This window comes from Carassius auratus, chromosome 1 (genome assembly GCF_003368295.1).
Source record: "Carassius auratus strain Wakin chromosome 1, ASM336829v1, whole genome shotgun sequence".
Lineage (NCBI taxonomy): Eukaryota > Metazoa > Chordata > Actinopteri > Cypriniformes > Cyprinidae > Carassius > Carassius auratus.
Genome location: NC_039243.1, coordinates 29,541,056 through 29,558,932, shown reverse-complemented (window position 1 = coordinate 29,558,932; position 17,877 = coordinate 29,541,056). Strand labels below are relative to the sequence as shown.

At 36.7% G+C, this 17,877-nt stretch overlaps 2 protein-coding genes across 3 annotated transcripts; one reads left to right on the top strand and one right to left on the bottom strand.

The window, feature by feature from the left end:
• The first annotated feature begins 4,928 nt into the window (after window positions 1–4,928).
• LOC113106768 (glyoxylate reductase/hydroxypyruvate reductase) lies at window positions 4,929–8,938 on the top strand. The gene is made up of 9 exons (XM_026268797.1): window positions 4,929–5,230; window positions 6,220–6,350; window positions 6,430–6,502; window positions 6,578–6,694; window positions 6,772–6,860; window positions 6,967–7,071; window positions 7,184–7,319; window positions 8,219–8,349; window positions 8,440–8,938. Exons 1-9 carry the CDS (start codon window positions 5,070–5,072, stop codon window positions 8,559–8,561), a joined length of 1,065 nt encoding a protein of 354 aa, XP_026124582.1. The 5' UTR covers window positions 4,929–5,069; the 3' UTR covers window positions 8,562–8,938.
• LOC113106754 (zinc finger and BTB domain-containing protein 5) lies at window positions 8,588–17,710 on the bottom strand. 2 transcript variants are annotated; one of them, XM_026268789.1, is made up of 3 exons: window positions 16,707–17,710; window positions 14,941–15,987; window positions 8,588–13,933 (listed from the first exon to the last, which is right to left on the bottom strand). In XM_026268789.1, exons 2-3 carry the CDS (start codon window positions 15,982–15,984, stop codon window positions 12,914–12,916), a joined length of 2,064 nt encoding a protein of 687 aa, XP_026124574.1. In that variant the 5' UTR covers window positions 15,985–15,987; window positions 16,707–17,710; the 3' UTR covers window positions 8,588–12,913. The 2 variants fall into 2 exon arrangements, with proteins under 2 accessions (XP_026124574.1, XP_026124570.1); XM_026268785.1 differs by having other exon boundaries at window positions 16,711–17,710.
• Window positions 17,711–17,877: the final 167 nt, after the last annotated feature.

Below are 17,877 nucleotides of genomic sequence, written 5' to 3'. Positions count from 1 at the left end.
GAATTAAGTTTTTTTCATACATATGTTATATATATATATGTATATATATAAATGAAAATTAAATTACATTTTAAATTTGTTTTTATTTTTTTATTTTATTTTATATATATATATATCATATGATCATATGACCTATATATATATATATATATATATATATATATATATATATATATATATATATATATATATATATATATATATATCATATGTTATGAACTATAACAGAATGATTTGATATAATATTTTACTTCATGGAATATGTGTGTAAAATGTCCCTAAATTGATATTCCCATTTTATTCAATGTATTTACACACTGTATTTAATTAGCATATTAATTTGTTATTTGGGCAAACCATACTGAAAAATAAGTGGGAGTAAAAACTTGGAAACATTTTCATATTTCATAGGAATATTGATCTATAATTTCTTGCTGTGTCTCCCAACATGATTTTTGTCCTGTTGTCCTCTACAGAAGACATGATAATTATGGCCTGTTTCATAAAAAAAAAAAAAAAAAAAAAATCATATTTACAGAACAAGGAGAAGGTGTGTTTATCAAACCTCCAAACATTAGATATCTCTGAAAAGCCCTGAATGTGCTCTGTACAGGACATCGACTTACAATTGTGGCATCTAGGGTCTCAGAGAAATACACTAAAATATAATGTCTCCTACAGAGGACAAAAGTCTATGCCTGGGTTCCAGGAGGATATTGCAGGGATCTTAAAATAGATACAGGTAACGCCTTCATACTTGGACATTAAGACAAGTTATCTAGACGTGTCTCCCTCTACTTGTGATGTCTTGGAATTCGTAAAGGAATTGAATATCCATGATTAGCTTTAGGTCAGATGTCCAGATATTGAATATGTAGTATTTAAAAACGCTTTTTGTAATTTTTTAAGATGTCACACTAGATTTAACAGTTGTACCTCAAGCTGCAATGACAAGCATGTAAAACCATTCATTCATTGAAAACATATCTCTTTTTTTAGTCAGGCCCATGATTTTTTTCAAAGATTTTTATTGATAATTGACAATGTGCAATAAATCTCTTATATACACCATGTCTTGATTTAAAATGAAAGTGTTCTGATTCACAATTAAAATATTTAAATTCCTTTTCTATTTCTATTGAAAAACATTTTTATTAACTGTTAAACCTGAATTATTTATTCATATGCAACTTCTGTCTTTTTTACAGTGTCACTGTATAGAAACACATCAACAATACTGACCACGCAACATCTGCAGCATTGAAGATTCATGGACTTTTAGATTTACTTAATGTTTGAATTGATTGTTCTCAATGATACTTACTGAATTGATCTGGATTCTTTAATCACAGGCAGCAGTTTAATTGTTTCCTTCAACAAACTTATTAATATCAAACTCACCCAGCTTCTTTTCTGATGTCAGCAACACAAAGGCAACAGCTGACCACTGAGACGAAGAGAGTTTGGCTCCCTTTATCGTTCCAGATTTCAGATACTGATGTATTTCCTCCACTAGTGAATGGTCACCTTCATTCAGACAGTGGAACAGATTGATGAATTTCTCTGGAGAGTCAATGGTCCTGATCTTCTTCTTGATGTACACAGCTGTTTTTTTTATTGCTGTCAGAGCTGCTTCTCGTCTGTGTCATTAGTCTTCGCAGGAGATTTTGACGAGACTCCACTGACAGCCCCAGAAGGAACTGCAGAAAAAGGTCCAGGTGTCCGTTTTTATTCTGCACGGCCTAGCTCTCTCGTGCAACTCAGATAATGAATTATTCTTAAACAAATTCAATACTTTAGATAGTAGTCTTTGTTTGGGGCTTGGATCAAACACATTTGTGTTGTTGTTTATACAGGAAAGGTGCATGTATAGAGCAGCCAGATGTTCCTCAACGCTCAGATGAACAAAGCAGAAGACTTTCCCTTGATACAAGCCAAACTCCTCTCTGAAGATCTGAGAGCACAATCCGGAGTAAACTAATGCTTCTGTTACGGCAATGTCACACTCTCTCAGGTCTTCCTCATAGAAGATCACATTGCCTTTCAGAAGTTGATGAAAACCCACTTTCTCCAGTTTGAGGATCATGTCTTCATCCGTCACATTTTTCTCATAGTCCTTCTCGTGTTTGATGTTGGTCTGAAGGATCAGGAAGTATGTGTACATTTAAATGAGAGTCTTGGGAATCTGTCCACTCTCTGCTTCACTCAACATCTTCTCTAAAACAGTGACTGAGATCCAGCAGAAGACTGGGATGTGGCTCCTTGATGACTTCAGGTGTGAGATGATCCTATCGGCCAGACTCTGATCACTGATTGTCTTCCTGAAGTATTCCTCCTTCTGTGGATCACTAAAGCCTCATACCTCTGTCACTCGGTGGACACACTCAGAGTCTGGAGGTGATCCAGATGAGAGCAGAGGGAAGCAGATTCCCATCAGCAGAATGTCCACTGAGGCTGATTCACTTACATCACACAACCTTGCATCGCTCTGAAAATCCAGAGACAGAAGACACTCGTCCAGACCATCAAAGATGAACAACACTTTATAGTTATCACTGGAAATTTATATTTCTTTTGATTCAGTGAAAACGATATGAAGAAGATCTGAAAGACTGAGTGTTTTATCCTTCATCAGATTGATCTCTCTGAAAGCAAGTGGAAATATGAGCTGGACGTCCTGATTCTCTTTCCCTTCAGCCCAGTCCACAATGAACTTCTGCACAGAGACTGTTTTTCCAATGCCAGTGACTCCCTTTGTCAGCACAGTTCTGATGGCATTGTCTTGTCCAGGTAAAGGTCTAATGATGTCATTATCAGATTTGATCTAAACGTGTTGAGAACTTCATGGCTGTAAAATGAATACCACATTATTACATGAGCTAATATAAGCACAATGTCTATTTTGTATTCTGTATAATGTCTTCAAATCAACCTGTGATCAGGCGTTGTATCTCCACTCTTAAAATGTACTGAGTGATCCACAGACCTCGTACTCTTCATAGACACACACCTGTGTGTGACAAACTGAACTATGTTAGGTAAAAACTGTAAGCCTGAATGCACTGTAAGTCGCTTTGGATAAAAGCATCTGCTAAATGCATAAATTTAATTTTAATTTTTTATTTAAAAAAGAAAGATGTGATTAAAGTGGATCCTTTGAAACAACATATTTAGCTAAATGTAAAGTTATCACTTAAACAATCACTTTTAAGAGAAATTTAAGATTTTTTAGATTAAGATCTTCATGCAGTACAACATTTTAATGGAATCACATTTTAATAGAAATGTTATACCTGAGATCAGGCTGTGTATCTCCACTCTTTAACTCTATTATATGATCCATAGACCTGTCACTCCTCATAGACACACAGCAGGGCTCTGGTTCTTATCTCTTTTGACTAAAATTTAACCTTCTATGATGATGATCACTTTACCATAAGGTCTTTAAAAATCATTTTTCATCAAAAATGAAAATCATCTTCTATGATTTTATTTGTTTATTCAAAACAGCCCTACCTGCATTCTTGAGAAAAATCTTCATCTCTTTATGTTTGTGTGTCATCCATGATAAAGAATCTGATCTAAACCACTGACTCTGGATGGAAATCAAACACACAATGATAATCGTATACTAATGCTAAAAAAATGAAACACAAATGAAATTATGTGAATGTGATTACCAATGAAAAATGAAAAATATCAAACACATATCAAAGAACTAATTCATCCATCAGTGAAAAAAAGAATGCGTAAGTCACCTGTAAAGTCACTTTGAATCATTTAAAAAAAAACATTTAAAACATTAAAAAAAAACATCCTCCACCTTTTTATCAAGTAGCTATAACTACACGTTAATTTATGTCATAAACACTTTATACCACGTATAGAATCGACTCCGACATAATAAATGGCGAAATATCAAATCTGAATCAAACCTTAACAGTTAGGCTACTTTCGCTTTTATTTATGATGCGAGCGGTGATGACGTCACGTCACGCGCTTGATCTCAAAGGTGCACATTTTGTACAGTTCTCCCTGAATAAACGTTTGCTGACATTCACTTCGTATAACGTTTGGATTTATTTTATATCATTGTTTAAGTGCTGTTTGTCTGGGGTAAAACCTGATTGTGTTTTTAATACATGAGGTGTATTATCAGAACAAGTTATTTTAATATAACAAATGACTGACTGATGTGATGAAAGCGTAAGAAACTGACTTTCAAAAATAAAAATAAAAAATGTACACAATAATAAATTCCTAAAGCGTCTTTCTCCATAATTTCTGTCATTTAAAAATAGCTGTGTGTTCTGACAAAATATTATTTGAAACATTAAGCTTATGCAATATATTATTTACAGAAGCTCATTCCTCTGAGGGTGTTTTGAACTGTTTAACTCACAGAGTTTGGGGATGTTTGATGTGCAATAAGCTGGTGTACTTTTATTTATTCTCAGTGTTTCAGCACAAGACCGTCTGGTTCGGTCAGAAGGACAAAAGTCTGTTTGTACTGACAGAGACCAGTCGACCATTGACCAGAAACCTTCATTCATTCACATTCCTGACTCAGTTGCATATAAATCCTTGAACTACAATACTCCAAATTATGGATTCAGAAACACATCTGACAGGGGTTATATCACTGGAACATTTTTCATTTAGTGTTTTGTTATTTTGATGAGTTCTTATATAAACAGGTTAAGTTAAGCATATTTTTTTCTATTTGCATTCAATTATTTAGTTTTAAATTCGTGCTTTTTTCCACATTGGTTAAAGTGCATTTTAATATTTTTCATTCATTAAAATAAACATTTACTTGTGACCCTGATTAATGATTGACTGAAACAAAATCAATACCACAGATAGCAGAACTTGAGACGCATGTACCGTGTGTTGTGATTAGTTATGGTACTTTGGAATGTAAAAGCAAATATACAAACAAAACACATATTTATCTGACATATGTGCTCTCTGGCTGGTGTTGTGTGGAGAGACCGACCACCCATTCGTTTCCTCCCCAAACTGTCCACACACAGCCCTGCCGCTTCAGATCCCTGAATTGACTGATAATGCTCGTAATGTGGTGCACAAGAACAGCGCTCGGGAGACTGCAGAGAATCGCCCCGTGTACCGTCACCGGATTTAATCGCGCGATGTCCACGTTACCGAAAGTGTATGTGACGCGCAAGGTGCCTCAGGACGGACTGGACATTCTCCGCAAATCCGGACAGTAGGTTTAAACAGCCATTTAAACGCCAACTACTTTCTTAAAATGTGTTCCGCCGTTGTTGTTTGCCAAAAAAAAGGTATTATTTGACGTGACAAAGATTATAAATACCATAAAAAAATTGGGTAACACTTTATTTTACGGTCCAGTTCCGCATGTATTGCTACACTTTATTCTTATTATATTAACTACAACAAATGGGTAATAAGCAGGTACTAAACTTGACCCAATACCCCTATAGACTAGTGCCCTTATATTACCCAGTACTTTCTTAAGTATGCTGCACTGTGAGTACATGTAGTGTACTGTAAAATGTATATTGATGGAGCAAAACAACATGTGGCAATAGCCTATACTTTACAGTAAGGTTTAACTTGGTAACATAAGTTAACATACATTAATTATCAATGAACTTTGGCTTACTTCTATAGCATTTATTAAGCTTTAACATTTACTAATAAACTTCATTTCAGATCAAAATTGCAGCTTTTAACATTATGCACTGTAAACCGACATGAACTGAAATTTTTTAGCTACTTTTATTAACTAACATTTATAAAGGTTAATAGATATTACTCACTACTAGTTAATGAATTACCAGACCTTATTGTTAATTTTATTTAATTCATTATGTGTAATGAATAACCAAGACCTTCATAAGGTTTTTTCTAAATGAAAGACTTGATCAACATGTAGAAAACTCTAACTTCTGCTCAGCCGAAGACCCATTTATATGCAGATTTGAAAACAGTAAAGAAACAAAAAAATTACATTTTCAGGGTTAAAGGAATCCAAAAAGTCTGTCTCTTGTTGATCTGCCATTTCTGTTTTGGAAGTTTGTGGACTGCTACTTACATGTAAATCATTGAACTGCTCTTTTCACATCTTTCTCTCACTATTTAAAGGATTAGTTCACTTCCAGAACAAAATGTTTCTAATAATTTACTCACTCCCATTTCATCCAAGATGTTTAATTAAGTTCTCAATCCCAGGGTGCAGTTTGAGATGTGGGACTCTGATGACCCTGTGCCCCGAGTGGAGCTGCTGAAAAAGGTCAAAGGTTGCGAAGGAATACTGTGTGTGCTCACAGAGAAGATTGACACACAGCTATTGAATGCTGCAGGTTAGCTTGCGATGCACGATCAGTGAAACCAATCAGGACAAACGCAGTGACGTAATGAATGCATGTCTCAATAATGCAGGTCCAAATCTAAAAGTCGTCAGCACTATGTCAGTGGGCTTTGATCATCTTTCTCTGGATGAGCTCAAGAAACGGTCAGTTGCATGAGTAAAATTTTGATGTGAATTTCTTTAACTCTGCCTTGATGACTTGGCTTGTGTGTTTTCCAGGGGAATCCGTGTAGGATATACTCCGGATGTTCTGACTGATTCCGTTGCTGAATTGACAGTTGCCCTGCTGCTCGCTACCTCCAGAAGACTCATTGAGGCCACCCATGAGGCTAAAACGTACTAATAACCATCAAAACTTACACATTTGCTAGTTAATCATGCACTGACGCATACTGATTTATACTTGTGTTTAGAGGTGGCTGGGGAACATGGAGAACTTTATGGCTGTGTGATCACGAACTAGCAAACAGCACAGTTGGCATCTTGGGTCTGGGGAGGATTGGTAAGGAGTAGGATGGTTTTATGACTATATAATTTCTGAATCATTTTTTAGATGGGGATCATAATATGTCGGATTAATTTACAGTATGTGTGTCTGTGCTGGGTAGGTGTGGCTATTGCTGAGCGTCTCAAGCCGTTTAAGGTGAAAAAGTTCATCTACACAGATGTGGCGCCGAGACCTGAGCTCGCAAATATGATAGAGGCCGAATATGGTGGGAAAATCTGAGAAAACTTCACAGAACCTTCATGACAGTTGGAGTCAGAAAGGTAGCGAAAAAATGAACTGTGTGTCTCTCTGTGTGTGTGTGTGTGTGTGTGTTTTAGTCTCTTTAGATGAGTTGGCCAAACAGTCTGATTTCCTGGCCATATGCTGTGCTCTGACTCCAGAGACTTATGGCATTTGCGATTGGAATCTCTTCTCCAAGATGAAGAAAAACGCCATCTTCATCAACACAAGCAGGTAGCACTAAGACATCCTTTCCACTGTTATATCATTATTTATGTAGCATTCTAGTATATATTAATATTATTAATTGGATTTTTTTTATTGTTGTTTATTTTTATTAGTTTTTAAAATATGTAATTGAAACCTATTTTAGTTCAGTTTAAGTTTTTGATGTAGTATTCATATTTGATTTTAAGTAACAAAAACACAATTTTCATTATGAATTAACAATGAACAATAGTATACTGACACATTAACCTAAATTAATAAAATGCTGCAAAACTTGAATCTTGTGAAGTTTTATGAAATGAATATATATATATATATATATATATATATATATATATATATATATATATAGCAAAATTAGCTAATCATTATACATAAATCTAAGGTTCAGCACACTGTTTCTGTCTTGCAGTGAATACCACTTGAAACTGAGCATTTGACACATAAAGTATGATCTCTATATAGGGTGTAGGGTGCAGGGCAAATGTGCATGTTTAATACACCTTTAACAGGGCTAGTGTCCTGCAGAGTTCAGCTTCAAACTTAATCAAACACACCTGCCTGTAGCTTTCTACATATCCAGTATTTGTTTATGGTTGGAGCTAAACTCTGCAGGACAGTGGCCCTCCAGGACCGAAGTTGCACATCCCTGCCTTACACTCCAAGAAAAGTCTGTAAGAATTGGGCACAATGTACTGTGTTAACATCCTGGCAGAAAATTACTTGTAGCTTTTTATTTTTTCTTACAGTATATATAAATATCAAAATAATAAAAAAAAGGCTGTAAATATAAAAGGCTGTTTATAAACTGTTTATACCATTAACATCAAATGAACATAAACCACAGTACACTAGTGACTCTTGGCACTTCACTGCATGCTTCTGTTTGTGTTGTTAATGTAAAGAGGAGGTGTGGTTAATCAGGAGGACCTGTATGAAGCCCTGTCCACCGGTCTGATCGCTGGAGCCGGGCTGGACGTCACCAACCCTGAACCGCTGCCCACACACCATCCTCTTTTCACACTCAAAAACTGCGGTAAGCATGCACATGCGTTCATGCATTTTAGTAAAGTATTTGGAAGGTGTTTCCTGAAAAAAACCTGTGTCTCCATGTTTGAATTTGCAGTGATTCTTCCCCACATTGCCAGTGCTTCCTACACGACACGGAACTCCATGTCTGCTCTTGCTGCCAACAACCTGCTGGCTGGACTCAGAGGAGAACCCATGCCTAAAGAACTCAAGCTGTAGAACTGGACCACCAAATTAAAAATCTGTTTTTTTTTTTTTTTTTTTTTTTTTTTTTTAATGGGACACAGAGAACATCTGAAAAATCTCCACACAGATATTTTCCATACGAGAACAGCTCATAGTGACCACAACTGTCCAAAGCCTTAAAAAATGACAAATTAACTATTTACATGTTAAAGCCAATAACCAATAAATAGCCAGTCTATAATTTTGAATTGACAAAATAATCTTTTTCAATGTTACAAATGGATATGCATTTTGAGTTGTGCTAAAGATGACTTATAACAACGTTTTTGATTATTAGTGGTTTTGAACATAAGTGTGGATCTATTGTGTTAATTGATGTCAAAGGTAAATTAGGTGGCTTTGAAAAAATATAGAAAATGAGCATCACAATTAATAATGAAATATTGACCGATACCTATAGTCTATCATTGGCCAATAACTTGTATATCCTGCATCCATTCAAAAAATATAGAAAATGAGTCTATAAATGTCAGAAGTACAACATAAATGTCAAACAAATGAGAAGCAAACTGGAGTACATGGACTGTGGCTTGGTTTAAAAAAAGCATATAGCATAATGACAGAACTGTCTTTTTTAGATGAAATATTCATTTAAAAGAATAACAATGCTGAACCCACGTTTGTGCTGTAACATCAAAAGCCCAGTGTTTGTGAGCACACAGGCAAGGTTCACAGGCTGAGATCAATCATCTACAAAGAGCAAACACTACTGAGATTCAAGTCTTTCAGTCCTTAAATATGTGGCCAGTTTGGAACTTTTTAGTCGTCCCTTTTCAAATAAGACAAAATATGGATGAAAAGACAGACTGAATGAATAGCATTCTTCATGACTTTATTCACTTAATTCTTCTTTAAGCCAGTGGAAAAAATGAGTGCTCTAACAATGTGCGATTCATAGCCATTACACAGACTCACATTAATTCATTCACTTATGGTATCTCTAGATCTGAGCATCAATTTAAAAAAAATCAAATAAGGCAGTTGGTTTTACTTCCATTGTGATTCAGGTCATTTAAAGAAAAAGTCCTGTATAATTAGTTACATTTAACACATATGCACATACATTTAAGGTCAACTGCTGTTTGACAATTAATGAGTAAATTGAGAGTTTCAAACATGTTTTGGATTTCTGATATGCACAGAATATTTGCTGATTATATGTGACCCTGGACCACAAAACCATAAGTGTCAATTTTTCAAAACTGAGATTTATACATCATCTGAATAAGATTTCCATTGATGTATGGTTTGTTAGGATCTTATAATATGTGGCTGACGTACAACTATTTGGAAATCTGTAATCTGATGGTGCAAAAAAAAAAAATGGAAATACTGAGAAAATCACCTTTAAAAATTTTTTGTCCAAATGAAGTTGTTAGCAATGCATATTACTAATCAAAAATGAATTTTTGATATATTTGCGGGAGGAATTTTACAAAATACCTTTATGGAACATGATCTTTGCTTTACTAATGATTTTTGGCATGAAAGAAAAATGAATAATCTTGACCCATACGATGGCTATTATTTTTGGCTATTTGTGCAAATATACCCAAGCAACTTAAGGCTGGTTTTGTGTTCCAGGGTCACATATTAGGAGTGTTGTAACACAACTTTTTCATGAACACTCAAGTGTCAACATTCATGCAAATAAAACAACACCACTCAAAAATTAAATAAAGTACCATAAATTAGACTTATATGTATCTCATTTTATTTTGGATTAATTTATAGTCTTTCATAAGGGGGTAGGTTATAATTTTAATACATATTTAGGATCTTTAAGTCCATCCAATTTAACAAAATTTCAAAGAGGGGCAATATTTATCATAAAGGCAAAATCATTATTACAATCAAATAAAAGATGACATAAACACAACACTAAAATTCTGCAGTAACAGCTTATTTACAGGTAGGAAGGTTTATAAAAGCAGCTTCTAAATCTTAACGGCTACACTTCGTTTGAATATTTAAGGACTCTGACTCTCAGTACATCATTAAACACATCACAGAAGACAACACTCAGACATCACACAGTATATGACAAGACTGTTATATTACCTCTAACAGTATCCATAACCACTAATACAGTGACTGAACATCTATTTTCATTTACATCAAATCACGGTTTATTTTTAAAATGCATTTTGAAAAGTAGCAGGTCTATACAGGTGGAGCTGGGGAAGGTGGAGGGTTTCTGAAGTGCTCCGCCCCTGCTACAGGAAGAACTAGCCGAGTATTTGAATTCTGAGCAGCAAGCTCATTGGCTGCTGTTTGGAAAAGGAACCAATCAGCTGTGCCATGTGTATAATGATGTGATTATATCAGATTTAGTTGGGAACTATTGGTCTGTGCCATATAGAGTTTAATGACAGAACTTTGTATTTTCAGCCACAGAGGCATCAATGTAAGCTTTAACTGAGAAAAAAAAACAGAGGACGCTCTGAGAATGTCAGGCTGAATGTCCTTCTATGCAGTGCTTCGTTTATGACTTTTATCTGCAAATCCAAATACAACAGAAACCGGTACAAATACACAGTGCTTTAGTAAAAACATATACCTCTTCTGTGCAAAAGGGAATATATTATACATATTTTCAGAATACTGACAGAATGATTACGGTCCATAGAAAACACCATGGTGTGTTTAATCATTAGGTGTCAATTGACAATCAAGAAACAAAGTGTTTATTAGTTTAGTTAAACTGAGGTAACAATGTCAATTCTGCTGTATTTTCAAATATGGTCAACATTTGTCTTATAACCAAAATAGATATATTTATTTTTACTACTTGTAACAGTAAAGGTGTAACAGTAGTGATTCTGTTAGGCTACTCATCTGCATATTAGCGGTGTGCCAAAACCTTGCAAGCTGACAACCGAGGTAGCATTTAAGGCATCATTGCCATTCTCTTGATTTGAAGACTGAACCATAAGGAATTTGGTGCTGGCCAAATTATAAAGCAGCATCACATATATCCCGTACAATGAAGGCAATGCTAGAATGCATTGTGCAAAGTTCAGTGGGAAAAAGGGATTTAAAATGCATGATAATAAATACACTTAAAATACTCATTAAAAATATTTATCAAAAACATATTTACCCTAAAATAGTGTGTAATCACACTGTAAGCTTCGCAATATTCTAACATCAAAGCAAATATTTTGGACATACGAGAAAGTGAACTAATTATTATGAGTGCAATTAAAAACTTGGTGGAATAAGTGCCACCTTCTAAATAAAAGAGCCAATTGGTAAAATGGCTGTTAGGATCTCTGGTTGCCACAGAAAGAGTCAGTATCCAGACACAACCTTAATATAAGCTTTTTGAGTATAATAAAAAAAAACATTTATGGGTCAGATTTTGTTGCTGATTTGAAACGTTATGTGGCAAGCAGTTTTGAGATTTAATTTTACAATTTGATCGGATTGAGACTTGGATGCCCAAAAAAGCTGCCATTAGCATTCATTGAAATGGATTTTGTGTCAAACTCCTTTGCGATCAACTGTAAGTAATGATATTTTCTTATTAATAAAATGATAGGTTTCTTGGAGGAACACAAAAAGTTTCACAAGTGAAAGCAACAAATAAGCACTATGTGTGGCACGCAGAACAACTGCTTATGTTCCTTCCAAATTTTCCAATGTGAAGTTTCAGTTATATAGGCAGTAAACAGCCAGACTGCTCGCTTGGTTTTGGAACAAAGCTTAAAGCAGTGGTTCTTAACCTTTCTTAACTCTCCTTTTGAAGCTTCAGATCAAAATAAACAGAAAACATTAGAAGCTAAAATAGATTAGCTACACAGCCGCAAGTTCAATTCTGACATCAAAGCTTCTATTCTCATAACATTTGATTTGGCTACTAATGTTCTGACATCTGCGTGCAACACTTAAAGCAGACATCTCCATCTCTGTATTCAATTAAAAACACCTCACAGTGAAACTTAAACAGACAGTCCACCCAAACATGAACAATCTGTTATCATTTACTCACCCTCATGTCGTTCCAAACCTGTATGACTTACTTTCAGAACACAAAAGAAAGTATTCTGAAGAATTTGTCCACAAAAAACACTGGCGCCCACTGATGTTTACTGAATGAACAACAACCAAAAGAATGTGCAAACACTTTATCTTTAAGTCAAGTTTAGTATAACATCTCTGAGTGAACCATCCCTTCATTTAGTAAAAAACAAAAATGGCATGTTAACAACATACTACAGTCATGAAACACCTAAAACAGTTCCTATAGCTACTATAAAGGTGGATGATCATCTCATTCAGTAGAATAAGAGGAGTGAGCTCGTGCCTGCGATCGTGTTGAATTAGAGCAGGCCGTTAGACATACCGCTGCTCTGCCATCGTAAGCAGGTTGTTTTTGAGTGCTTGTACAAGTGACTGGACTGACTAAAGCGTTTGCCGCATTTCAGACAGGCGTACGGCCGCTCTCCCGTATGAACTCGGATGTGTTTCTTGCAGTCCGTCAGAGTGAGGAACGTCTTACAGCAGATCTTGCAGGCGTACTTCCTCGCACCTTCAACCACTAGCACATTGTGCTCGGAAAGTGCCTTTTTACATTTTGACAGAACATCTGCAGAGGCTCTTGTCAACCGGGGGAGCGGGTTCAAGTTTGAGCTGCCGTCGTTTTGACCTGCGGGGACGGAACCCTCAAAGTTTACTCCATTGAGAAGCATTGAGGAGGAAGAGGATGAGGAGGCAGCAAATTGCTGAGGGCTGTCTGTAAGCATTGAAGCACCTTTGGGAGTGATGCGTCTGTATGCTTGGCACCCTCCACCACCACCCCTGGATGAATGAGGGAAGGCCTGTATTCCCAAAATGTTTCGCTGGAACTCAAGCGCGAGCTGGTCCACCGATCCACCACGGGACGTTGCTAATGAAGAGGATGATGCTGTTCCATCATGCAGCGGCCGCAGAAGAAGTGACTCTGGCTGCAGGTCAGAGCAGACCTGTGCATCGCCTGGAAAGAGCTGCAGAGAGGAAGATGAAGTGCTGATGGAATCGTTTGGGAGGAAGAAGCGAGCAGAATCGTGGTCTGCTTGAAACTCTCCAGTTGTAGTGTTGGGAATATTGTCAACACTATAAGCAAGGTTAGATGACGCCCCTCTGCCAGCAAAGGCCTTTGTGCTGAGGAAACTGGAAATATGCAGTCCTCCGGAGGACTCCAGAGCATCACTGCAGGAGAGCTGCTCTCCTCTTCCTCTGTCTTCTGGTGCTCCTAAGCCCTTGTTTCCTTTAATCAGCAGCTCAGAGCTGGGCTGGGGATCGGAGTAGCTGCGCTCACTGCCCTCTGGACTCAGCTCCAGCTTTTCTCCAGCTGGCTCCACCTGAGGGAACATCGAGTATTTACAAAGCCCCTTTTCAATGCAAGTGAGTTTACCTTTCTGCCAGCTTAGTAACACTCCCATGCAACTCATTTCTGCATAGGCGTAATGTATAGGTGTAAGTACAACTCTAGTAGAACGACTAAAAGCTGAACTCTTTAAAACTGGCAATACTAATAATAGTTTCAATAATATATTTTGAAGCAGCAATAAAATTGAACAAATGTATTGTAAATATTGTATAAACGTAATTTTTGGTAAGTTGCTTTGCAATGATTTGTATCGTAAAGAGCACTATACAAATAAACCTGAACTGAAAAAAACTTGAATATATTGTAAAATTAGCTCTTTTGTTTGGGTCTGTAAAATTTTTGTAACATTTTTAAAAGATGTCTCTATGCTCACCAAGACTAGGTTTAATCAGAAATAGTCAAAAACAGAAATACTGTGAAATATTATTAAAATTCAACATCATTTTTAATATATTTTAAAATGTTTTTTATTCAAATAAATGTCCGATCATTCTAAACATTGATTTGGTGCTCAAGAATGTTATCGTTAAAACCACTTTTTGCTGCTTAATATTATTTTGGAAAATTAAGGACTTTTTCAGAATACTTTATGAAGCACAGAATTCAAAAGAACAGCATTTTTATATATATTTTTAATAGCAATGTAAAGGCCTTTACTGTGACTTTTGGTCTCCTTGCAGAATAAGAAGAAAGAAGAAGAAAATTATTACTGACCTCAAACTTTTGAACGGTAGTGTACATGTTTTTAACATAAAAATGAAAATAGCAATTGACAAATGAAAAAGAGAAAATCTTGATTATGATCATTAACACAGCATTGCCTCTTGAAAATTGACATAAATCTAATTCTACTTTTCCAAAATGGAGAGGCATGCAGTTTGGGACAATTTAGGTAGCAAAATACTAACTAAACACTCACAAATCAGTAACAAAATACATCCGTTACAGTCCCACTAGCTTAATCTCAAAAACAATTACCTGGTCACTCGTGACATCACTAGTCTCATCGACAGCCTCGGGTGAACTCATTGGCTCAGTCTTGACCACGACCTGCATGTGCTGCTGCTGCTCTTCTTCTTCCTCACCTCCATTCTTTATCTTCATCCCTTCGCTATGGTGATGGCTCGTATCCGGGTATTCCTCTTTACGCGGCAACAGCAGCGTTTTTTCCGGTCCTGCTCCCCTCCCTCCATCTGACTGAGTGGGAAGCTGCACGTCTTCATGGGTCAGTCCCCTTCGATACTCATCGTGGTCTAGTAAACCTCCATCAACCCCAGCCACGACCTCATCCACTATTTTACCGTGAGAATCCGGAGACAGAAGCTTCTCTCCACCCACACGCCCCTCTGATTGCCCCACAATCCCCTGCACCTGCGAGGAGAGGCGTGGCCTCCCCTGTTCCGAAGCGATCAGGGACAAGGGCTGTTTGCGCTTCAGGAAACGGCGTGCTGGATGAGAACCATGCTGATCTACCGACCCGCTAGCGCATGCTGAACCTGTTCTCCTCCCGGTCCCTGTTCCCCCAGAACTGACCAGGCTCAGGCCGAGCTGTTGCAGCAGAAATGAGCGCTGGAGATGAGAGTTGGCAGCTACTGCTTGTTGCGTCTCGGCATGATGCTGACCACCACGGTCTGCCGGGGGAGACATGGGTAGAGTGCGAGTTGTAAGGTAGTGCTTACAAGCTTTCACCACAGTGTTCAGATGCAGATGAGAAGCGGCCAGCAAGACATCCATGACGTTACTCTCTCCTAGCATCAGCGTGGATGTGTACATCATGTCCATCAGTGCAGCAAACGCTTCAGCCGTCACCACTTCTGAGTCCAGATGGATCATCCTCGTACTGGCGTCTCCTTCAGCAGCAGTAAACAGAGCTCGGAAATGCGTACTGCTGGCGGACAGCACGGCACGGTGGGCCTTGAAATGACGGCTGCCAACCGTGATCACGCAGTCACACAGCTGTCCATGCAGCCGCTGGTGGTTCAGCTGCTGGAAGATCTGCTCAAAATGTCCCGGGAAATCCATGACCTGAGGACCAATGAAGAATAGATGACTAAGATGAGGAAATATTTAATTCCCAAACAAAATCGGACGTGAAGTACAGACTTTAGTCAGGGTGGAGCCATGTTTAACTTTGGCAGCAATGAAAAGGAGGTAACAGGGTAACTTTAGGTTATTGTAAGCACTACCTTACAATTCTGCTGTAACTAAGGTGAATACTGTAAGTGGTAAAGTCAGAATAAGGAAGAGCTTTATTACACATACGAGGAATTTGTTTCGGTGACAGAAGTTTCCACAGAACAAACAGAACGACAGTGACAAGACACAGATAATTAAAATCAATTTACATATATATATATATATATATATATATATATATATATATATATATACACACACACACATACACACACACACACACACACACACACACACACACACAGTCAGAGACAGAGACAGAGACAGACACAGACAGACAGACAGACAGACAGACAGACAGACAGACAGACAGACAGACACACACACACACACACACACATACATAATTTACATAATTTTCAAACATAAAGTCATTATTTAACACGATAAATCCTCCTGTACTGCAAAATAAAACAAAGAGCGAGTTTATGTAGAGCTTGTATGGTGTCATATTTACACACATCGCATAAAATCAGGACGGCGAAAGAAAATGTGGATATGAGAGTGAATTGATAGCAGTTCTTTGTTTAGATGAGGATAAAACACACCTACTTTTTACGTCTATTTCATACGCCTTCAGACACCCCGGGTTTGTCTTCTGATACCATCCAGAAATACATGTAAAACCTGTCCATGATAGTTATCCGAGGCACTGGCCTGTGTGTGGAGAGGACACGGGAAGCAGCATCTCTGGAAGCGGTGATTAAACCAGTCCATAGCGCCACCTGCTGTACTGGAGAGTGTCAATAACGCTCGAGTGCATGGACAAAGAGTGATTTAGACCATTCACCCTTAAGTCTGGCTTCTGTAGAGCACAAAATATGATAGTTTGAAGAATACTGGGTTAACATAATTAAATTATGGACAAAACCCCAACCTATTCTCAATGTATCTACTTTTATTTATTATGAGTAAGCCGAGTGAGGTGGAAAAAGTATCAAATCGTAACATTAAGCAAAAATAAAGATATCAGATAGTGAACAAAAAGAGTAGCTGGTTAGAAAAAGTATTAAACTTCTTGAGTATCAAAAAAACAGAAAAAAGAAAAAAAAAGACAGGTACATATTATATAAGCATTTCGTTATTTTTGTAGACCGTGTTAAAATATGTAATTATGAACATTAACAAACATTAAAGCTATTATTGGTCACCCAAAAAATAAAAGATGTTATCATCATCGACTCATCCTCATGTTCTGTATTCAATACAAAATTGTTACAAATGTCTTCTTCTGCACAACTTAAATGTATCTTGGTGTTAATCGTGTCTAAATGTATAATTTATCTTAAGTATATTCATTTATAAATATATTTTTGTTCATTGTAAGATCATGTTTGTTCTTAATGATGTTGCATCACTTTATTTTGGTAACTAAAAATCTATTTACCACTCCAATTAATTAGAATTTAAGTAATATCTCATTAAAACTAGTAGCAATTTACTTCCAAAAAACACATGAGTTTGAACTTCATACACCTCCCTAAAAAATACAATTAATCCACAGAAATTAATGAGACCTATTAGTTTCACTGATTCAAAATCATAGTTCAAACTGACTGATTGTCAACAAACGAACCACAAAGATAACTTTAACTCTATATAAGGTTGCTATCATAATCTAATATCAAACTGGACCATGAAAAAGAAGATACAATTACAAAATACAGAGTTATCAAGTTCTTGACAATTTATTTAATTTATTCCTATTGTCATAGACAA